Below are 23815 nucleotides of genomic sequence, written 5' to 3'. Positions count from 1 at the left end.
AAGTGAACAGAAGAAATAGGCCAGTCCAACTCCACAAACCAAGCCACAGCCTCTCTCAGTTCAACCACAGTGACCACGTATCAGGTACTTCCAGAGCACCAGCCCCCAGAGGGCCCCGCAGGTTATGTCACGTTCATCCTTACCACTGCTGGGAGAGGCAAATATTAGTGATCCCGTTTTGCAAAAGAGGACAGTGAGGCTCAGAGAGTCACTTGGCCACAATTGCCTAGCATGGAACTGGCAGCCCTGGGTTCTATCCCAGGCCTGCCAGGCTCCAGCATCTGTGCTGCCCAGCACCAAGCCAGGACACAGGTCCCCCTGGAGCTGCATGGGGTTGGGGTGAGCTTTCAGTCAGGAACTAGGACGTCCCTTCAGCATCTGCTTTCTAACCTTGGGACCCTCAGGAGTTGCCCCTTCTAGCCTAGTCAGATCACAAGCTGGTGATCTTTGGTCAGCATCTGGCTTGCAGACAAGTGTACCAGTTAGCTGCCAACACTAAAGAACCAGTGCATTCAGATAAATATTAAAGCTTGTCTCTCCTGAACAGCAGAGCTGCCTGGCCACAGTGGGTCTATGTTCTGCAGGCACAGCGAGCTGGCCTCATCAGACAGGGCGCCTGTCCCACTCACCGCTGTCCTGCCTGGCCTCCAGGACCTGTGGGCTCTGTGGGCGTCTGGCCTGACCATGGCTCCAGGTTGACAGCACTCAGAGAAGCCTCCACAGGGCTGTCAAGGACGCTGAATGGAAAAGGCCTTTGCTTCCAGCCCTAGGCCCCATAGTGTAGGGACTGCTGATCTGGGGCCACCAGTGGGCTCCTCCCCACCCCAGGTCCTCCAGTGCTCATAGATCTGTAAGACAGGAACTGTGACACCATCCACTCAGTAGATGAGAAAGCAGGCTCAGAGAGAATAGGGCCAGGTTGTGTGTCCAGCGTCATAGCTGGTAAGTTGAGCGGGGATTCAATCAGAGCTCTTCTGAGTTCTTGGCACCAGCCTCTGCTATGGCCAGCCCACAGGGCCTTCCCCTTGGCTCCTGGCCTCCTGTCTCTGTCCTGGCTCAGGGCTTTCTGTACGCAGGTCATGCCTGGCTGGCCTGCCCACATTTCTGCTCCAGGGTCTCACATCTTCAGAGTGCTCCTATGGCTTGAGAAGAACCCCTCCCATTTCCCTGCAAGCAGCCCCTGCCTGTCTAATCCTGCCTGCGGGCTAGGCCGGGCTGGGCTGGGCTACCTCACACAGCCTGCAGAGCTTGCTGGCCCCTTCCTGTCAAGAGCCACCTGCCTAGCCCGGCCCCTGCACCAGCCCCAGCTGGCCCAGTGACCACAGCAGCTGGTGGAAGTGGGAGGTCCACTGGGACCCTAAGGACAGGGCTGAGGGCTTCAGGAGTCGGCCACCAGTGCCCAGAGTGACCCTAGCAGCAGACACAAGCTGGCACATCTCATTAAGGTGATGCTGACCCTAAGGAGCATCTCTGGAATGTTCCCGAATCCCCAGGGATTCTGCTTTTAGCGGAAGGAAAAGCGTTAACGTGGAAACCAGCAGAGGAGGAGCCCCTGAAGTTCTATTGAGATGCTAGCTACTAAATCCAAGTTCATACCTAGGGACAGCTACGTGGGGGGAGTCAGTATCATGGCACTCTTCAGAACTAGGTCTTCCTGGGGGCCCAGCTCCTGACCCACAGTCTGATCGGACTTTGACCAGCAAATGCTGTTGTCCATGTTCCAGGTCCCTTACTCCCTGTCTCTCCCCTTCCCTATCTCCTCGAGTCCTGATCCCTCCTTCAATCAATGGTTTGTGCTTACGTCATCTTGTTTGAGCATCAAGGTATCCAGGCTTTGCTTCCCGTCACGGCCACTGACACTGTAGTTCTCTGAGCACTGCCTATACAAGCTTTACTGCATATACAAGCACGTACAAGCTTTAACTGAGCACCTGCTATGTTCCAGAGACTCTATCTGCATAGGTGTCACAAAGCCCTTTTACAGATGAGGGAAACTGAGGCTTTCAGTCGTTGAGTGACTCACTGCAGACCCAACCGCTGTCTTATCTCACCAGACAGAACCTCTATCCACCCAGTTTGCCCATAGCACAGTGGCTATGGCACTGGCCACATACACCAGGGCTGGCGGGTTCAAACCCGGCCTAGGCCTGCTAAACACTCTACCAAGGGTGACATAGTGAGATTCTGTCTCAAAAATAAAATAAGGCACATGGAAGGCAGCATATGCAAAGTGCCACAGGAACACCACCAATAACAAGCACTATTAAAGAAACTCATTATCGGGCGGCGCCTGTGGCTCAGTCGGTAGGGCGCCCCATATACCGAGAGTGGCGGGTTCAAACCTGGCCTCTGATGAACTGCAACCAAAAAATAGCTGGGCGTTGTGGCGGGCGCCTGTAGTCCCAGCTACTCGGGAGGCTGAGGCAAGAGAATCGCTTAAGCCCAGGAGTTGGAGGTTGCTGTGAGCTGTGTGAGGCCACGGCACTCTACTGAGGGCCATAAAGTGAGACTTTGTCTCTACAAAAAAAAAAAAAAAAGAAACTCATTATCATCAGTAATAATGGCAGCGAGCCTTATGTTATCTCGATGACAGCTAACGACATTCCTATGCTGGGGCTGTGACTGGTAATCTCATTTTACAGATATGGAAACCAAATCTTTTCTTTTTTTTCGAGTCAGAGTCTTACTCTGTCAACCCCAGATAGAGTGCCACGGGGTCATAGTTCACAGCCATCTCAAACTCTGAAGCTTGAGCAATCCTCTTGTCTCAGCCTTCTGAGTAGTGGGGACTACAGGCACCTGCCACAACATGCAGCCAGTTTTCTATTTTTAGTACAGATGGGGGTGTCACTTTTGCTCAGGCTGGTCTTGAACTCCTCAGCTTAAGCAACCCACCCCCCTCGGCCTCCCAGAGTGCCTAGATTACAGGCATGAGCTACCATGCCCAGCGCCAGAAACCAAGTCTTGACAAGGATTAGATACTCAACGTGTGACACTCATATGACAGGTGGAGCCAGCCCCGTGAGATATATCCCGGACAGTCACACAGGCCCTGTGCTTAGGGACTGCTTTGCTGTTCCTGTTTTGAAATTCTTAATAAGTTTTTTTCAAAGGGGCCTCACACTGTCATCTGGATTTCCAACCAGAATCTGTATGCCCCGGGGTGAGTTCTCCACCCTCTGCTGTAACTCAGAAGGGTCCCTTGTGGAAGGCACCACAGATGAAACTGAGGCAATGAACAAGAGTCAGTGCTTCTAGCTGAGCAAATACCTTAGGACGAGCGGTGGAGGCAGGGATGATGGGAGCTCGGGGGCCTCATCAGCAGCTGGTTTCAGCACAGAGCAGGGAGAGGATGAGCCCTTCTTAGCCCAGGCTGAGACCAGAGGGCCACACCCAGTGGTTCCAGGGCCTCCCTGTCAAACTGAGAGCCTCTACCTCCACAGATGGCTGCAGGAGGTGTCTGACCTCGGGTCAGCGTCCCCTTAGCCCACATCAACAACTGGCCAAGGTCCGGCAGCTGGCTGCGGTCACACGAGGGTTGCTCACATCTCACTTCAGTGCTGAATTATCAATAGAATCCTTGGGGGGCTTTTGTTGGCTGGCCTGGAAGGTGGTCAGCTCCATGATAGAGTGTTGAAAATAGCATCAATTAGTTCTGGGAAGCAATGAGCAAGCGCAGTCCACCATTTTGTCCGGTTCCATAGAGGCCACTCCAAAGAGCAGACAGTGCCTAATGTGGGCAGCTGTTACCATTAAATTAAGTAAACAAGTCACTCGGGCAGGGATTTTCAACCAGTATGCCACGGCACACTGGTGTGCCGAGAGAGGATCTTAGGTGTGACTCGAAAATTTTTAAACATCATTAAATAGGGAGGCGCCTATGGCTCAGTGAGTAGGGCGCTGGCCCCATAGGCCGAGGGTGGCGGGTTCAAACCCTGCCCCTGCCAAACTGCAACAACAGCAGCAAAAATAGCAGGGCATTGTCATGGGTGCCTGTACTCCCAGCTACTCGGGAGGCTGAGGCAAGAAAATCGCTTGAGCCCAAGAGTTGGAGGTGATGCCACAGCATCTACTGAGGGCGATAAAGTGAGACTCTGTCTCTAAAAAAAAAAAAAAAAAAATCATTAAATAAATTACTTTCCTTTTTTGTTTTGTAGAGACAGAGTCTCACTTTATGGTCCTCGGTAGAGTGCCGTGGCCTCACACAGCTCACAGCAACCTCCAACTCCTGGGCTTAAGCGATTCTCTTGCCTCAGCCTCCCGAGTAGCCGGGACTATAGGCGCCTGCCACAACACCCGGCTATTTTTTTGTTGCAGTTTGGCCGGGGCTGGGTTTGAACCTGTCACCCTCGGTATATGGGGCCAGCGCCTTACCGACTGAGCCACAGGCGCCGCCCTGAATCATTTCTTATAAGCATGTATGAACCTAGGGCTTCCTCAATAGAAAAATTAAACGTGCACACACATGCCGAGTTGGCCACACCTCCCCCACCTCTCCCAGGGCCAGCCCAGTGGCTCTGACCCCCTCACCCCCAACCTGCACACACGGCATCCTCCACATGCAGCAGAGTGTTCCGCTGAGATGCAGGGCAGAGCAGGTCTCACACCCTCCAGGCTTAGGCCACTGACCCCAGGTCCTTGCTCCCTGGTACCCAGACACCTGTATGTTCCGTTTCTCGCCTCTGCCAGGGTGCCAGCTACCTGTGCTCTCAGGTTACCTTCTGAGGTCCTCCTGACCCTGTCCTGCTCCCCAGGTACCCCATACCTCCCCTTTTTTGCTATTCTCTACCCTCCTTCCCGCTGCCCAGGTACATCACAGTCACACCAGATGGTCATTACATTAGGGCATCAGCTGCCGGAGGCCAGGATGCCCCCGCCCCCACACTCCAAGGATCTGAAACAGCACCTGGCTCATACAGGGGTTCAAGGAAAGCAGAGCTGGCCCTTGGTATGCACAGCTTCCAAATCTGTGAATTCTGCATCCGTAGATTCAACCAAATAAGCAATTCAAAAATATTTGAGAATGGCTCGGCGCCTGTGGCTCAAGCGACTAAGGTGCCAGCCACATACACCTGAGCTGGTGGGTTCGAACCCAGCCTGGGCCCACCAAACAATGATGGCTGCAACCAAAAAATAGCCGGGTGTTGTGGCAGGTGCCTGTAGTCCCAGCTACTTGGGGAGGCGGAGGCAGGAGACTCGCTTGAGCCCAGGATTTGGAGGTTGCTGTGAGCTGTGATGCCACGGCACTCTACCCTGGGCCACAGCTTGAGGCTGTGTCTCAAAAAAAAAAAAAAAAAAATATATATATATATATTTGAGGAAAGAAATGATTGTTACATCTGTACTGAATGTGACTTTTTATGGTTATCACTCTCTAAACAATATAGTATGACACCTATTTAAGTAGCATTTACACTATATTAAGTATTATAAGTAATCCTAAAAATGATTTAAAGCACACAGGAGGTGGGCACGTGGTTCAGTCCCAGCATTTTGGGAGACTGAGGTGGGAGGATCACTTGAGCCCAGCAGTTCAAGGCTGCAGTGAGCTCTGATTCTGCCACTGTTCTACAGCCTGGGCAACAGAGCAAGACCCTGTCTCCAAAAAAAAAAAAAAAAAGTATACCGGGGGCTGTGTGGGGGTTATATGCTTTTAAAACATAATTTAATATTGGGGACTCAAGCATCCATGGATTTTGTTGCCTGTGAGGAGCTCTAGAACTAATCTAAGCTCAAGAACCCAGGGATGAATGTATTAACTTGAATGAATGACTGAAGGGGGAGTGAAAATTTGGTATCGAAGGAGTTAAGCCTGGCCCAGGGGCTGGGGTCTTACATGTGGCATCTCCTGGAGTGGCCAAAAAGGCATAAGAGAGGAGCGGGGATGATGGCAGGAGGGAGATGGCTGGGGCAGCCTCCAGGCGGCAACGCTGGGGCGTGCTCTCCCATTTCAGGAGCCCTAGGGGCAGCTGAGCCGCCCACCCTCATCTCTACCTCCAACACTCTCAAAATAACCAGAAATGGGGAACCTGGCAGGAGTTAAATCACTTCTGGAGGCCCAGAGGCCAAGCCTCAGGGGACTCCTGCCATCTGCCCACTCCCTCCGGGGCTCAGGCTATTCCTGGGAATGAGGGTGGAGCGGAGGTCAGAGTCACAGAGAACCTCGGATTTGCACTTTGACATCTCCAGTGCCCCTGACAGAGCAGCCAGCACTGAGAGCAGACAGAGTCTCTTCATCTAGCACAGTAAACCGTGTCCCATTCCAATGTCCCAACTTTGTCCCCTCTCCAATGGCAAGGGACCCCTTTCTGACCATGTGACTTTGGCCAAATTACCAACCTCTCTGTGCCTCTGTTTTCTCATCTGGAAATCAGGGCTAATAATACTTCCACCCCATAGAGTGTTATGCCCACATAACCGCAAAGTGCTTAGAAAACAGTGCTCAATGAATTACCGGCTAATTTCATTCTTAGGGCCCCCAAATTCATATTCTTCCTAAACGCTGTCATTACCTGTGAACAGCCCAAGTGTACAATCTTATAATGCTGCATTTTTAATTTCAAAACACGAACATTTAAACTAAATCACAACTGGGAAAACCAGTTCTGATACTGCTTCAATTTGTAGTTTACAAGCAGCCTCAAAAATTGTCAGTGCCAGGACATCTCTCAGCCACTAAGAGACCTGGCTCATCCATCAACCATGGGGCCTGGCTCACAGTAGGTACTTAATAAATGCCTGCTGGCCAGACGAGAGATTATAGGAGTCCCCACACAAGGCACAGAGATGCCCCCAGCCAGCCCTGCACACAGCCCCCCAGCCTGTGATTTCTCCATCTCTCAAAGCTATTATCTGACCCCTCCTCTGATGGGGCACCGCCCAAGGCCTCTAGAGCCAGGGCCCTGCCAGCAGAGAGCTGCCAGACACAGGTTGGGCTGAGGAGGCCGAAGGCTGAAATCCCTAATCCTAGTCACAGCTCTTTGTCACTTCATAGCCATCACTTGGTGACATCAGGCCTAAAACAACCACCTCCCTCTTCTGGCTTCTCAATTTAAGAACCAGCATTTCCCCTGTCCAGCTGAGGTCCCCAGGTTAATTATTAGGATTCGCCAAGTAACGGGAACTTTGGGCTTAGCAGCCCGTCAAGCAAGGTGTGATGGTATCAGCCAGAACAGGTATCTGGATGGATTTTCTGCCTAATGAGACATGGTTTATTTTCCCAGCAGAAAGCTAAGCATGAACAGAATCAAGTTCAAGTGCTTCCCAGACTCTCTGAGCATCAAAGGGATTGTACTTTCCCCAGATAATGGCAACCACAGGTGCAGGCATTGTGCAGGTATCTGCACTGACAAAGGACCCACCTCTGCTCATCACTTTTCTCCAGAATTCGCTGTCCTCTGCCCAGCCCAACCTCACTTGTGGACACCTGTGACCCGACATCCTGTCCTAGGCTGGACTGCACACACCACACACTGGGACAAGCTGTTCCCTCTACAATCCTCTCCTGATCTAGTCTTGGCTTCCCCTGACCGTTTTTCTCTCTGGCACAGACATCAGAAGCGCATGGCCCACCTCATAATAATCTGCCAATAGTTCCTGATTGTGAGTTTTATGTTCTAGGAAGACCATAAGCCCAACAGGGACCTAGTTTCATCATTTCTTCATCCTCAGGTGGCGAATTCACAGCTATTACTACTAACAGCTCCCACTACCAAGTGCTTGCTACGTAAGAAGAAAGAAGGTCCCCACAGGGCCCTGCTGCGGGCACATTTATGTCCTGATGCAGACTCCAGGGTTCAGAGAAGGGCAGTGGGCGCCCACAGCCCCTGCTAGCTGGTGGACAGCGGGCTCAGACTCGCTGGCCCCTCCTCCCTATGGCAGGTGGCCCTGCTTAGGCCCATATCCCTTCTTCAGTCCAAAAGGACTATGGCCTGGTGATTTGTAGGGGCACAGTACAGATTTGTGATTGTGTGGGTGACACGAGGAGAGACATGGGACAGGCACACAGGCAGAGACAGACATGTAGATAGAAACAGATGGAGGGAGACGGGGATGTAATCAAGACACAGGGATGGGTGGGGATGTAGAGACAGAGGCAGGGGCCCTCTCCTGGCCCACTGCCCCAGGGGCCATGGCAGGGAAGGCTGAGGATGGGAAGAAAGTGGGTGGGGGAGGTAGAACCCAGAAGGAGACCAAGGGAGACCCAGACAGCCCTAGTGCATGTGCCTAGCTGGGTGTACCCAGCGGCTAGTCACACTAGCCAGGACAGGCTAGTGTGCCCTCCAGACCAGTCAACGGCCTGTCACCCTCTGACCCAGCATTTCTTAGACCATGTCCTCAGGCCAGGCCTCTGCTGAGGAGCCACACCCTTAAACCACTGTCTTGGTCAGGCTGGCTAGGTCCTGGTGTGAGCCAGGGAGGAGGCTGGCCCAGGTGGACAGCGGCTCAGGGGAGAGCAAGCTGCCCCATTCAACTCCTGATGGGGGGATCTGTGGTGACAGAAGAGCATGTGGGGGCGGGAGGTGGAATTCTACAAACATCAACTTCAGGAACTGGCTTTGGAGGCCTCGAAGATGTCAAAGACATGCCTGGGCCGCCACATCTGAAGGGGGGTGGGAAGAATCTGTCCCTCAAAAGGGAGCTGTCTACAAATTAGCCCTGGCTGCACATCCTTACTGCGCACCTACTATGTGCCAGCACCACAGCAAGGGCCATGAATCCCCGGGGGGCAGCATAGAGCTTAGGACCACGGCTCTGGAGCTGAACAGCCTCTTACCTCCTCCAGCTGACTGTGGGCAGCTGCCCCTCTTGCTGCCTCAGTTACTCATCTGTCAAATGGGGCCAGTGACAGCAATTCGCCTTGACACAGCAGGAGTGAGGCCAAAAAACCATGAGGTCAGCCCAGAGCTTGGATTATGAAATAGGAAACTGGGAGGAGGAAAACTTCCCCATGAAGTGCAACTTTGAGGGTGATGGTCTGGCTGGAGGGCGTGTTGAAAGCTACAATACCTCACGTAAGACTGAGAAATATCACGTGTCTTGCTCAGAAAGCAGGTGTGCCTGGCAGGACATGGGGGTTATAGAGGGCTCCCATCAACCACCTCCTGCGGCACTGCTCCTAGGGAGAATCCTTTCTGAGAAAGGAGTCATGACCAGCCCTGGGTCCTGGCAGCTCTTAACCCTAGATGACGCCCCCACCCAGGAGACTCAAATGCCAGGCTGGCCAGGGCAGCTCATGAGTTCACCTTCACATGAGCCCTGGGACCCACCTGGCCAGAGGAAGTTGTCCAAGCGGCCCGGGCTCACAGGTCCCACTTCCCAAGTGCCCCAGTGGGCCCAGAGAAGCTGCTAAAATCCCAACAGTGGGGACTGGTGGGAAGGCCTGGTAAGGTAACCCAGCAGGAAAGGAATGGGTCAGGCCCATACCTCACAAAGCCCGGCCCTGCCTGTTTAGCACAGCCTGTGTTCTTGAGGCCAATGCCCACTGCTGTGACAGCAGCTCCCTCTGTCCCTCCCCTGCCCCCGGCACCATCTCACCGCAGACTGCTGCCAGGACACAGATGGAGGCCTGTGAACCAATCAGTCCTGAAATTTGAGCCTCTAAGATTTGCTCTCAAAATCAGTTGATTTCACATAAAAATCTGCATTGTCTATTAAAAAAATGCTAGGTCATGCCACGCTGGGCCTCAGGAGCTAAGGCCACCTGCCACTTGCCTCTTCTCTTGGCCACAGTCCCTGCCTGGCCCCTTTGCCTCACTCAAGGCCCTACCAAAGCCCTGAGCATTTGAATTTTGCTCCCGGGGCATGAAGAATGTAGGGCTCTGGAATCCACTGGGCTCCTGGCTTAAATCTACCAGCTACTGGCTTAAAATGTTCTAACTTTTCTGAGCCTCAGTTTCTATACCTGAAAAGCAGGATGTTAACAGTACCTATGTAACAGGTGGGCCTGAAGATGAACCAAGTGTGGACAGGTAAGTGCTGGCTTATGCCAGCCCAAAGAGGAGCCCTGGATGGGTGAGGTGGCTCATGCCTATAATCCTAGCATTCTGGGAGGCCAAGGAGGGTAGACTGTTTAAGCTCAGGAGTTCAGGACTAGCCTGAACAAGAGCAAGACCCAAACTGTACTAAAAATAGAGAAACTAGCCAGGCATTATGGCGGTGCCTGTAGTCCCAGCTACCCAGGCTGATGAGGCAGGAGGATCTCTTGAGCCCAAGAGTCTGAGGTTGCTGTGAGCTATGACACCACACCAGGGCAACAGAGACCTTGTGTCAAAAAAAAAAAAAAGAGTCCCGAATACTCTGGCTGCAGGCACCAACCACTATTATTATTAAGGCACAGGCCCTACCCTTGTGAAATTCCCAGCATAGGGGAACAGCAGGTGAAAATACGGATGACTCGGGCGGCACCTGAGGCTCAGTGAGTAGGGCGCCAGCCCCATATACCGAGGGTGGCGGGTTCAAACCCAGCCCCGGCCAAACTGCAACAAAAAAATAGCCGAGTGTTGTGGCGGGCGCCTGTAGTCTCTGCTGCTCGGGAGGCTGAGGCAAGAGAATCGCGTAAACCCAACAGCTAGAGGTTGCTGTGAGTTGTGATGCCACGGCATTCTACAGAGGGCGGTAAAGTGAGATTGTGTCTCTACAAAAAAAAAGAAAAGAAAAGAAAATACAGATGACTTCACACGAAGGAATGAAGTGGGGTTTGGGGAGCCAGGAGGCTTCCTAGAGGTAGCATGTGGGGTGTTGAACGGTAATGGAAGCCGCGGGCAGGGAGCAGGAGCAGGGAGGGTGTTCCGGGCAGAGGGAGCAGCATGTGCAAAGACCACAGACAATGCCCATCACCCCCGAGGATGGCGGGGCTGGGTGTGAGGGCACTGTCGTCAGGAGGGCACTGCATTGGGAGAAGGGTGTATTGGGTGTGGGGCGATTCCACAGAGGCCTCAACAAAATCGTGTCCCCATCCAATAAAAACCCCTGTTGTCAGCAGAAACTTCCTCCTTTCTCACCATCTCCATCACAAGAATGCAACACTTAAAGAACACTGTTCCCAAGCCAGCCTGCCAGGAGCCCCGAGTCCCTCCCCAGCACACGTGCCACCAGAAATCTCGGAGGAAACAAGCCTGTGGACGTGTCAGGGCCGTGGGACTCCCTGGGAGCCAGTGTGGTGGGTGGTGGTGAGGCGGGGCGGGGGAGGGAGGGGTTGGGACTAAGCGCCGATTGGCCCTCCCTTGTCACATTAATATTTGCCATCTGCTCATGTTGCATTTTTACCACAAGGGGCCGACGGGGGCAGAAGGAATGGGAAGCGGCTGGTTCAGGGCCAGAGAAGGCACCCGAGGCGCTCTTTTCCCTCCTTTGTGTTTGGGTCTTGGTGGCCTCCATGCCCAGGACACAGCCCAGCCCGGCTGCCCCTCCCAGAGTCTCCCTGTCCAGGGAGAGTCTGCCCTGGGTGAGGGGGATGGCCCCTTGAGAGGCACGGCCCCTTCCTCTGGGCTAGGCAGGGAGGAGCGAAGGCGAGGGCGGGAGCTGGGGGTCCCCAGGGGCCGGAAGGACACGGAGCCCGGCACTGACGACTCGGGTAGGCCAGGCTGGGCAGGCAGCTCCAACCCCGGCCCAGGACAGCCCTTAAAATTCCCCTCCCAGCTCTCTATAGCAGGAGGATGACACCTCCAGAAAAATCTGGGAGGCCAGCAAGGGGCCCAGAAGCCTTAAGAATATCCATGAGTGAATATTCACGAAATGCCTACTATGTGCTCAATCCAAGCCGGAGACACACACCCAGGCAGGTGTTGAGAAGAATGGGTGACAAGGGCCTGATGGAGCCTCATTGGGGGTGCTGCTCAGGGGGCCACTCAGACCGCTGCTTCTTCGACAGAAGCCACAAACACAGATTTGTATGTGAAATTTTCTTTATAAAATTCTGGCAGCCAACTCAAATATATCTATATACCAGGCGGGCTAGAGAACACAAGTAGTTGGTGCATATTTGGCCCGGGGATCTCCAATGTGAAGGCCTGGCCACTGGGGCTGTGGTCCCAGCCCTTGGAAGGATCACAGAGGGACGGGGAGATGCCCTGAACAAGATGAAAGCTTGACCAAATCCTAGCTCTGCCGCCTGTGCTGTGTGGCCTTGAGCAAGTAAATAGCTTTCTCTGAGCCTGGAATAGCAACATCTATCTTGGGGAGTATTATAAGAAGTTAAGACAAGGTACAGAAAGCTCTGCATACACAGTAGGTGCTTAATAAAACTGTTGCCTATTAGTCATGCTGCTGTTTCGAGCTGAAGGTGGTGCAAAAAAGTAAAGAAGATGCCCTGCCACTCCCCCCTGGTCCCCCAACGCTTCCAAAGGGGTGGGGCCCATGAGGTTCATGACGTCAGCCTAAAATCTGGAGCTGGGAATGTGCTGGATAAGACCCATAGGTGCGAAGATGTTTCCACAAATAATTTAACTGACTTTTAGACATTGGAAGATTCACATAAAACTCGAGATGTCCAGCTTTCTCCCCCAAATAGGAGACTCTGGCCACACTTGGTGCCCATTTCTACAAGGCCAGGGCTGGGAAGCTCGACCTTTTAGGTGAGCTATGGGTTCTGCAACTCGCCACAATCCATTCCGCGCCCAACTGTCTCCTGCCCCGGGACCCACCGGTTTCTGTTACCAGGTGCGCCTGTCAGAGCCGCTATGGTAGGATTGAGTTAAATTCCACTCCCCGTGTATTCCCACTCTGCCTTCAGCCCCTCTGCTCATCCTTCCTTCTGGGCCAGTCTGAGCAACTGTGGCCTCCCCAGGCCTTTGCTGGCCTCAGGGGCGTAGGGGTGAACAGGTGCTCTGGGCAGGCGTGAGCCCAGGCCAGGCCACTGCCCTCCTGGGCAGCCTCGCTCTGTGCAGGAATCAGGAGTTGGCCCCCACTGGTTTTGCCATGAGCCAAAGAGCCTTCCTTGGAAAGCATCACATTCTTCTCCATTGGAAAAATTAATCAAAATGACACCTCGTGAACAAGATGTTTTGGCTCGGCAGAAAACAAACAGCGGTTTACAACAAATTAGAGAGGCTGCTCCATGGCTCTGGGAACACGTGCCAAAGGGAGGGCTGGCCTGGCACAGCCAGCAGGACACCTGCCTGGGCCAAGGGGACACCTGCCGTGGCCTTCCGCACACTTGTGGGGCCCACACGGCTCTGGCCTCTTTCAAGCTTTTGCTTCTACACGCCTGAACCACCTCCAGATGTGAGGGGCGGTCGGAGTGCAGGCACTGGGCTGAAGGCCTCCTCCTCCGGGCTTTCCTGGAACTCAGACACGCTTCTGGAAGACCCGAGCCCCAGTCCTGCAGCCACTTTTCTTTCCTCTCCTTGCCTCTCCCTCCCACCCCCGCCCTGGGGCCAAGACCTGGCAAGGAGAGAAATCCAGAGAGCTCATGGCACAGCATGAGATGTTTCCAGGAGAGGAAACATTCAGAGCAACTGAACTCTGCAGTGGGGAGGGCACCACGTGCCCTGCTTAGCTCTCACATTGAAGTCTCAACAAGATGTCATTGACCCTGAATGCCATCCCGAACTCAGGGTAGAGTGCAAGCCCTGGCGTCTTGCCAAGCAAAGCAAATTTGACTAGGTCATTCCTCTGCTATAAATCGTCTCATGGTTCCCATTGCCCTCAGAATAGTGTGAAACTCCACGTGGCCTTGAGGTCCTGTACAATCTGGATGCTGTCACCTCCCTGATGTCAGTTCCCCCACTCTCCACCAGCCCACTGGCCCAGTCACACTGCATGGCCCTTCCTCACGGATTCCTCTGCGGGGCACCCTCCTCTGACTGTAGACTCATACTTCCCCATCAGCCAGGTCTCAGCTTCCCTTACCCCCTCACATTAGGTCAGACCAGGACTCCTTCAGAGACAGTTACATACTGAATTTTCTTAAGAGTTTGGTCATTGTCTGTACTCTCTCACCAGACACAAGCTCCCTGAGGATCACAGCTCTTTCCGACAGCAATAGGCCATAGAGATTAGAATGTAGGTTCCGCCATGATGCCCAGCTGTGTGGGCTTGGGTAAGTTACTTAACCTCTCTGTGTCTCAGTTTCCTCACCTATGACGGGAGGATAAAAATAGCACCTCCCCAGTGGGACACTGTAAGGACTGATGAGTTGAGAACAGTGCTTGGCACAGCAGGGCTGACTCCGTGTCAGCCTCCTCATGACAACTGCCCACCACTGAGGGTTGAGTCTGTCCTGGGCCACTCTGTCACTTATGAGCAAAGCCAGCTTTTCAGACCCACCAATGCACTTAAACTCCATGCTCAGAACCCTCCTCTGAGAGTTCAGGAGTCTCCTCTCTGTATTGGGTCAGGCCCTTATCATTTTGTATCAAATCTGAACTAGTTTTCTAGCAAACAAAGCCTCTCACGACCTTGTCTAGGTCAGCTGACTGACCATTAGACTCTGAGGATTTGAGAGGCTAAGCAACTTGCCCATGGTCACACAGCTAAGGAATGTCACAGATGGGGCTGAGCTATATGAAAAAGAGGTTCAATTCTCAGTTAAAAACCTATAATGTTATAAACAAAATCAACATGAAAGCATAATAAAAAACTTTTCCCTGGCCAAGGCAGTGGCTCACACCGTAGGGAGGCTGAAGCAGGAGGATCATTTGATACCAGGAGTTCAAGACCAGAATGGGCAACATAGCAAGACCCCATCTCTATGAAAAAGAAAAAGAAAATTATCCAGGCATGGTGGTGTGCACCTGTAATCCTAGGAGGAATTCAGGAGGTTGAGGCAGAAGGACTGTTTCGAATCTAGGAGGCTAAGGCTGCAGTGAGCTATGATTGTACCACTTCACTTCAGCCTGGGCAAAAGAGCAAGACTCTATCTCTATAAAAGAAAAAAGGAAAAAGTAAAAGAAAATGGTTTTTTACATATTGCAGCATGAAAATATTGACTTCTGGACCACGAAAGGACACACAGTGCAGCGTGGACATGAGCATCTGTGGCTGGGTGCTGGGCTGCATCTGGGTCTGTGGCTGAAATGCATCTTTCCAGGCAGCTCAGAGGCAGGGCTGAAAGCCCTGGACTTCAGTCGAGGGATGGGGGTGGCCTTACTAGAAGGTGGTGTACTGGAGTGGTCCCCAAGCCGCTTCCTCCACAGCACCCCTGGGGCCAGCCCAGGCCACAGACAATGTCCACACTCAGCCCTGAAACATGCAGACCCAGTGGGGTCTGGGGCCCCACTGTAGGGGCAGAGGGGTGGGGACACTGCTTCCTGGTCCCCCACCTATTGTGCTGCCCCCACTATCCCTGGGCCTCCCCACCACATCTGCAGAGTGACAAAAAGGAGGTGATCTGGGAAAGGCAGGGCTGGCAATGGTTAGGAAAAAACAGAGACCTCCCCCAACTACTGTTCTGATGAATGGACAGAGTACAAACACCCCCTAAAAGGCTCTGTCACAGCTTCAGAGGTGAAGGCTGAGGCCTCTCTCTCCTGGTTCCTACGACGGGGTCCCCACCTCTCCCTGGCTTGCAGCAGTAGGCAGAAGCAAAAGCCCATGCCCGTGTCCCCAGGGCCAGGCAAAGCCCTCTCCCCAACCCTCTCCACTCCATGGACTCCTCAGAGTAGGCAGCCCAGGGGCACCACATGGACAGTTCCACCTGATTGGCCACATGGCTTGGGCTGGCGGGTCCCTTGAAATTCCCTTTAGCAGAGCAATGGGGTCTTGGGGGGGGAGAGTAGCAGAGAGAACAAAGTCCTCTGAACTGCTGGCTGCCTGGGCCCCTCAGGCCACAGGAGAGGGCTTTGTGTGGTTCCTGCCTCAGAAGCATCAGCAACTGAAGGTAAAGGTGGTAGTCACTGGGATGAGGTGTCCACCCAGGTCAGAAACTGAGGGGAACTGACTTGTGATGAAATCTCAGCCCTGGGGGAATCCAGAAGGGAGAGCCCAGCAAGGACTCCTACCTCCCCAAACAGCTGGCCCAGAGATCAGACTGAGCACAGAACCGCCCGGCAGGCCGCACTAGCTCTGGACCAGGCCTCACAGGTCTGAAACCCACCTCCACCACTTACTGGGGTGCCAAGCAATTCAAACCCTCAGGGACTCAGTTTTCTCATCTGTTTTTTTTTTTTTGTAGAGACAGAGTCTCACTTTATGGCCCTCAGTAGAGTGCCGTGGCCTCACACAGCTCACAGCAACCTCCAACTCCTGGGCTTAAGCGATTCTCCCGCCTCAGCCTCCCGAGTAGCTGGGACCACAGGCGCCCGCCACAACGCCCGGCTATTTTTAGTTGCAGTTTGGCCGGGGTCGGGTTTGAACCCGTCACCCTCGGTATATGGGGCCAGCGCCTTACCGACTGAGCCACAGGCGCCGCCCAGTTTTCTCATCTGTTAACAGGAACAAAGATCAGACCTATTTCACAGGGTGGGTGTGCGGCATCTGCAGAGTTGGCCTTGACACCAGCCATGACAACTGTTACTCTAGAACAGGCCTTTCAGCTTGCACCCCGGGTACAGTCACAGCCCTGGAAGTCTTTGGGTCTGCACACACATGTACGCGTACCTGGCTGCACTGCTCGCCCAGACAAGGCCCTTGTGGGCCAAGATCAACACATCGGGGTTGCTGAATGACTCACCACCTCTGGCTGGTGCCCATTTCCTGGAACAAGTCACCACAGGTAGCCAGGGGGCCTCTCCACGGCTTAGCACAGCTCAGAGTCGTGTGGAGAGGAGAGGGTGCAGGTCCCAGCGTGCCCAGCCACACCCAGGGGGATGGTACATCCCTGCAGCAGGAGTGGCAGAGGGATCCCAGTTTTGGAGTCCCACAGGCCTGAGTTCCAAACCCAGCAATGACCTCAGTAGGTGATTCTCCTTCTCCAAGCCTCAGACTCTGCCTCTGTAAATGAGAACACTAGTGCCAAACTCATGGGGACAATTGCACAGATTATAGAAAGTATCGAGTGCAGACCTAGGGCCCAGCAGGACCCACTCTTAGCATACTTGCTGCAGGCGATAGGGAGCCAAGGTCCTTTGTCCTTTCTCCCTGTAAAGTGCTTCTAAAATCCCTATCACCAGGAATGGTCACCATAACTTGCGCGAGAGGATAAAGGATACAGTTCATGATGTCATTGTCACTGGATGGCAGAGAGCCTGAGTTTGTCTAAAGAAAACAGTCACGAGGGCTTCTCACAGGAGGCAGCATTCACTTGGGCTCTGAAGGATTAGTAAGAGCTCCTGAAGCATGCGATCTATGAGGCCACTGTCCTGTTACTGGGCTACAAGTCACCTGGGGTGGCCTGGTGAGTGGCACGGGCCTCAGGTAGGTGTAAGGATGGAGCCGTGAGGCCAGGGCCTGTGAGTGGAGAGCCAATGCCCAGTCAGGCATCTCAAGTCACACCATTTAAAGGCCAAACAGAGTAAGTTTATAGAACTGTAACTCTCTGAACTCCCATTTCCTCACTTGTCAAACAAGGATATGGTTAATACCCAGCACACAAGAGGCCTTGGAGCTCGAAACGTGGTGATAAACAAAATGGAGATGGGCAGGCAGGTGGGGGACAAGCAGGAGGAACAGTGGGGACAGAGGCAGAGCTCAGGGCTCAGGCAGGGTGGGCAGGACAGGGCAGGCCGAGGTGGGGTAAGCACCTTTCCTGTGGAGGGCACAGCCCCACAGACAAGACACACCAGGCAGGTCCCTTTGTCCCCCCTTAGCCTTAGTGTCCTCGTCTATAAAATAGGGTGATGAAAAAAGTGCTTTCTTCAAAATCTGCTGTGACAATCCAGGGCCACATAAAACAGCACGTAAAGCGCTTACAACAGACCTGACGTAAACCATACTATAATCACCACGTAACGCGCAGGGCAGGCTTTCTCCAGCTCAGCACAAGTGACTTTGGGATTGGACAATTCTCTGTTATAAAGGGCTGTCCTGTAATCACAGGGTGGACGCTACCCACTAGATGCCAGTCCCCAACCCCCCACAGCTATGACAACTAAAATGTCTCCAGACACTGGCAAATGTCTCTGGACATGGAGATCAGCTGATAATGAGTTGGAAAAACCGATGTGTCTTAAACGTTGAAGGTCTCCATCGCAAGATCCACATGGCCTCAGCTTTTTCATCCATAAAAGAGATGGGTGCCGTGGTTCATACCTCAGGTCCTAACTACTCGAGAGGCTGAGGCAGGAAGATCACTCAAGCCCAGATGTTCAAGACCATCCTGGGCCACACAGCAAGATACCATCTCTAAAAAAATTCTTTTTAAAAATAAAACTAATTTAAAAAAAAATTTATAAAGGGACACATGATCTTTCCTTCCTGGCAGGCTTGTGAAAAGGATCCCAGAATGGTACAGGAGAGGTGGAAGGAAAAGGCCTTTGTAGGCTGGGAAGAGCCACCCACAGGCTGGCTGCCCATCCACCTCCCTTGGCTCCTCTGGTCAGACCAAGGCTGACTGTGTCTCAAGAAGGAGGACCTTGCCAGAAACCCAGATGTCATCTGGAGCATCATCCATAAGTGTGCCAAGACAGGATAGGTGAGCAAGGGCTGCTTTTGTTCACTACAGTAACCCCAGATGAACCACAGTACTCAGCAAACAGTAGGCACTCAATAAATGATGGCTGGGTGCGTGAGCAGTCATGGCACAGAAGAGAGGAACACGTGAGGGAAGGAAGGGCTGAGGTCCCTCAGCCACCTGGCCCGGCAGGCCATTTTCAGTCAACAGGAGCAAAATGTGCCCTCTGAACTCTGTGCTCTGGTTTCCTGAGTGCTTTTCCCCACTCTGGGGTTGGGGGAGGAAACGGGGAGACACCCTCCCTCACTTCATGGGGCAGGATACTCACATTCCTGAAGGAGGGGCGCCCTGCAGAGCCCAGCCACCTCCTCACAGCCTGTGAGAAGGCCCCGTGGTCCCGCTCAGCCTGAATCACATCGATTTCCAGGAAGGCAACGTGGTGCCCAACCATCTTGACGAAGGCCTGGAGGAGAGACGGGAGAGGATGATGGAGGACGGTGCAATGCCATGTCTGTGTGGGCTGGAGCACATTCCTGCCACTCCTTCAGCCAGTGGGACACCAGCCCCTTAATCACCTCAGCCAGCCGCCCTCCAATCAGGCTCCCCGTGGGGCTTGGTAGACCCTGCATAGTAGGAGGGGCCTGACACTAACAGTCACAGACCCCATCTTTGTCCCCTCACCTTCTCCCCATAGCAATTCTATTTTTAACCCCCATTTTACAGAGGAATGAAACTGAGGCTCAGAGAAGTTAGGTCACCTGCCCAAAGTCACACAGACAAGAAGTAGCAGAGAGGGTCCTCAGGGCACATACATCAGATTTCAAAGCCTTTGTTCTTGCAAACGGACTCTTGATAAATTACCCAGTGTTCCCTTGAATAGTTGCCGTGCTATATACTAGATCCTAGAAGCCATCAGGGGCCAGGCAGGGAATAAGCAAGTGAGGAGGGTTGGGTGGGGGCTGTGCATACACAGACCGCTGAGTCCAGGCCCACAGGGACCACTGGCTGCAGGCCTCAAGGGCAGAGCTTCAAAAAATATAAAAGAACTCTGGAGTCAGACTCTGGGGATTAGAATTTAAGTTCTACCTCTTAATAATTATGTGCCTTTTGGCAAGTTATTTAACTTCTGTTAGCCTCAATTTTCTAATATATAAAATGGAGATAATAACCCCAACCTTATTAAACAAGTTAAGTGCTTGGCACATTAAGATCTCATTAAAGGTCAGATGCTATCATTTCAAAAAGAAAGGAAAGAACATTCAGATTTTATGAAAAAATTCCCAGTTTTTAATCAATGTTACATTCAGATCTTATGAAAAATTTCCCAGTTTTTAATCAGTGTTAGCAATTAAATACACACTTTAAAAAAATACTGTGCAGGCTCAGTAAAATTCAACTCGCCCATTTGTGACTTCTGGTGTGTGTCTTTTTACACCTTTCTCTGTGCTCAGCGCATGTGTGTGCAGGTGTTACCATGCACAGGTCTGTGTATACCTGGCTAGAGGCCACCAAAATGGTGGCAATGGTGACATCTCAGAAAAATCACCACCTCTGTGGGCCTCCCTGGTTCCACTAGTAAAAAGGAAAGGATCTTCTTGTACCAGTAATAGGGATGAGGACATCTCCGTGCTGGGTGCTTCCAGGGGAACTTTCCCTTCACTAGAAAGAAACATGGTCCTCCTGTGGCCTGTGAGGCCTCCCCTCCCCAGCCCTGCCCTCTCCTTCTGCCCACCTCAGGGCCTTTGCACGCTCTCTCTGCCTATGGCTCCCTTCCTTTGTTTCTTGATGGGGCAGCCCTGATTGTCTTTTAGGCCTTGAACCAACTGTCACTTCCTTAATGAGGCCTTCCCTGACCCTAGCATTCATAATTGCCCTCTGCAATTCCTGGTCCCCTTAAGTTCTGCAAGAGATGGTGTAGCCGGTGTATTGTGTATTGGCCCGGACCAAGGTCCAGTAGAAGGGGCCCAGGTGGGTGGCGGGTGCGTGAACGCATACGTGTGAATGAATGAACGAACACAGCCTTAGCAAAAGGATGCTGGATGAGCCCCGGCTGGCTTCTGTTGTGCCTCTGCTGCCCTGGGGTTCGGGCTGCAGCAGGGCTGAAAGGCTCAATCAGCCATGTTGTGCCTGCACACATGTGTGTGTGTGTGTGTGTATGTGTGTGTGTGTGTGTATGTGTATGTGTGTACATGGAGATAAGGGTGAGTGGGTGGCTGGGACAAGGGGATATGGGCCAGGAAGCTCCTGACAAGGGCTCAAGCCCTCGAGCTCCACCGCCTCGCTCTGCCAGCACATCTGGTTGTAAAACCACAGACGAAAGTCCTGAACTCCCCTCCTGCCAGCCGATTCCAATTTTACGCTCTCTGCGTTAATACCAATCTGGTGGGAGTGTGAGGCGACGCCGAGGAATGTGCGCTGGAGATGTCTGAACTGTCTCCAAAACGCCTGCCAGCAAGGCCAGCGAGGCCAAGCCGCAGCCCGAGAGAGGCTGAGACCTGTGGGCCAGGGCTGCCCCAGCCTACTGGGGCACAGGCCACACGTCGCCACTTGATGGGGCCCGGCCTGGGAGAGAAGGAACAGACAGAGGGCCCGCTGCTGGCCTCAACCACCATGATGGCTGGGTGCTGGCAGGGTGGGAGCATCTCTGTATTTTTCCCTTCAACAAAAATGACTACTTTTATAGTCAGTTGGGAGGTGTGGAGAGAGGAAAGCCCCAGGGTTTAAAAATATCTGTTAAGTATTGAGGAATTAGAACACTTCTGCCAAAGCCCCCCACTTCAGAGCAGGGGCCCTGTCCAGAAAGGGGGGCCCATGCCCAGCGCCGAGGAACACAAGCTTTGCATCCCAGCACGGCACTCCCTGCCTGTGTGATTCTGGGCAAATCACTTCTTTCTGTGCCTCAGTTGCTTCTTCCGTAAATCAGGATAAAGAACAGGACCTTCCTCCCGAGGCCACTGTGAGGCAAAGCTCCTGCAGTCCCTGCCTCTAGTACATACTCAATAAATGTTAGTTTTCATTAATAAAATGAATAAAGGGCCGAGTTCTGGCCTGAGAGGTCACGTTGTGGTGTCTAAGCTCCCTGGCAGGTCACACTGAGATTTTAGTCACCCTGGAACACTCGGCCAGAAGGGCAGAGGGGTGACTGTCCATCCCAGACAGACTCTGCCTCTCTCAGCCTTGAGGACAATTATTAAATAAAACCACAGGAACAGCTTGTCCTTGCTAAGCACCTACCACCTACCAGGTGCTGGCCTAACTGATTTAATCCCCACAGCAACGCCCTGCGTGAAGGACATCGTATTCCCAGTTTACCAAGGAGTGAGTCACCGGGGGGCACATCTAAGCTTCGGCTCTCAGCCTCTGGAATCCACCTCCTTCACTGATTTTTACATCACACTTGAACTAGTGGGAAATACATCATCTCCCACTTGCCTCCAAATCCATGATCTTCTTGGAATAACTTAATTTCTCCCCCTCTTTTGACAGAGACCCAGTTACAGAGAAATCTCTGTGCTCTAAGGAAAGCGACAACACAGGGCTGTTGATACCCGACAAGGTGAGCAACACTAGGCCTCAATGCTGGTGAGACTCTAGAGCAGAGTGGGGACTGTGGCAAACTGAAGCTTCACCCCCATGGAAGGGGATAGTTGATTCTCAGCTCCAGCTGTTCCCAGAAGGGAATGGGAAGGTCTAGCTTTGGTCTTCTAACACCTGGCCCCTTAGCAATCCTGGTTCCTGCTAGCATCCAAGTTTACAAGCTCCATACAGGGGTGTCCAACCTTTTGGCTTCTCGGCTGCACACTGGAAGAAGAGCAGTTGTCTTGGGCCACACATTAAATACATACGCACTAGTGAAGGCTGATGAGCAAAAAGGTTCCCACATAATCCACGTGTGGCCCAGAGGCCGCTGGTGGGATACCCCTGATTACTTGCTGTAATTGCTGGTGGGAGTAGAAAATGGTGTAGTTGCTTTGAAAAACAGTTTAAAACTTCCTAAAAAGTCCCTAAAGCCCCTGCTATATCTGCTACCCCTCCCTAAAGCCCCTGCTATGTCTGCTGCCCCTCCCTACTTTGTGGTTTTTGCCTTTATAAGCTTGTAAAAACTGCTGTTCAGAGCTTGACTCCTCAGCTCCTAAAAGAGTTGCGAGTCAAGCCCCAGCATGCTGGAATAAAATCCTCTTGCTGTTTGCATCAAAAAAAAAAAAAAAAAAAAACTTCCTAAAAAGAGTTACCGTATGACCCACCAAATCCACCCCTAGGTATTTACCCACAAGAAATGAGAATATATGTCCACATAAAAACTAGTATTCGAATTTCATAGGAACATTATTCAGGATGGCCAAAAAGTAGAAATAAACAATGTCTAGCGGATAATAAGTGGACAGATAAAATATGGTACACCCATGTAATGGGATATTATTCAGCTATAAAAAGGAGTGAAATAGAGACGCACACATGGGTGGACCATAAATGTTATGCTGAGTGAAAGGCTAACACAAAAGGACATATGTGATATCACTCCACTGGCATGAAATCCCCAGAGACAGAAAGTAAGTAGCTGAGTGGTTTCTGGGACCCATGGGTGGGGAATGATTCCTAATAAGCATGGAGTTTCTTTCTTTTTTTTTTTTTTTAGACAGAGCTTCAAGCTGTCACCCTGGGTAGAGTGCCATGGCATCACAGCCCACAGCAACCTCCAACTCCTGGGCTCAGCGATTCTCCTGCCTCCATCTCCCTGGGACTATAGGCGCCCGCCACAATGCCCAGCTATTTTTTGGTTGCAGCCGTCATTGCTGTTTGGCAGGCCCGGGCTGGATTCAAACCAGCCAGCTCAGGTGTATGTGGCTGGTGCCTTAGCTGCTTGAGCCACAGGCGCCGAGCCAAGCATGGAGTTTATTTGGGGAAAATGTTCTAGAATGATGTAATGGTGAATACACCCAAAGCTTCCAAACGGTACTTTTCTTCTGAGATAGAATCTCACTCTGTCACACAGGGTAGAGTGCTGTGGCGTCATAGCTCACAGCAACCTCAAACTCCTGGGCTCAAGTGATCCTCTTGCCTCAGCTTCCCAAGTAGCTGAGACTATGGGCGCCCACCACAATGTTCTGCTAGTTTTTCTATTTTTAGTAGAGACAGGGTCTCACTCTTGCTCAGGCTGGTCTAGAACTCGTGAGCTCAAGCAATCCACCTGCCTCAGCCTCCCAAAGTGCTAGGATTACAGGTGTGAGGCACCAGGCCCAGCCTCAAATAGTGCATTTTAAGAATAATCAAAATTGTCCTTTGATAATTTGCGCGAGGAGGGGGAAGAATATGTGTATCGCAACT

At 52.4% G+C, this 23815-nt stretch overlaps 1 protein-coding gene across 1 annotated transcript in view; it reads right to left on the bottom strand.

Annotated features, from left to right (window-relative positions):
* BCAS4 (breast carcinoma amplified sequence 4) overlaps nt 1–23815 on the bottom strand; it is a 63699-nt gene that overhangs the window by 6734 nt on the left and 33150 nt on the right. Inside the window, exon 4 of the mRNA XM_053573768.1 lies at nt 18819–18953. Within this exon, the coding sequence (XP_053429743.1) occupies nt 18819–18953 (135 nt within the window). The remainder of the gene's footprint in view (nt 1–18818; nt 18954–23815) is intronic.

Source organism: Nycticebus coucang, chromosome 21 (genome assembly GCF_027406575.1).
Source record: "Nycticebus coucang isolate mNycCou1 chromosome 21, mNycCou1.pri, whole genome shotgun sequence".
Lineage (NCBI taxonomy): Eukaryota > Metazoa > Chordata > Mammalia > Primates > Lorisidae > Nycticebus > Nycticebus coucang.
The sequence above is the reverse complement of the archived record's forward strand: the minus strand, read 5'-3'. Positions and strand labels throughout refer to the sequence as shown.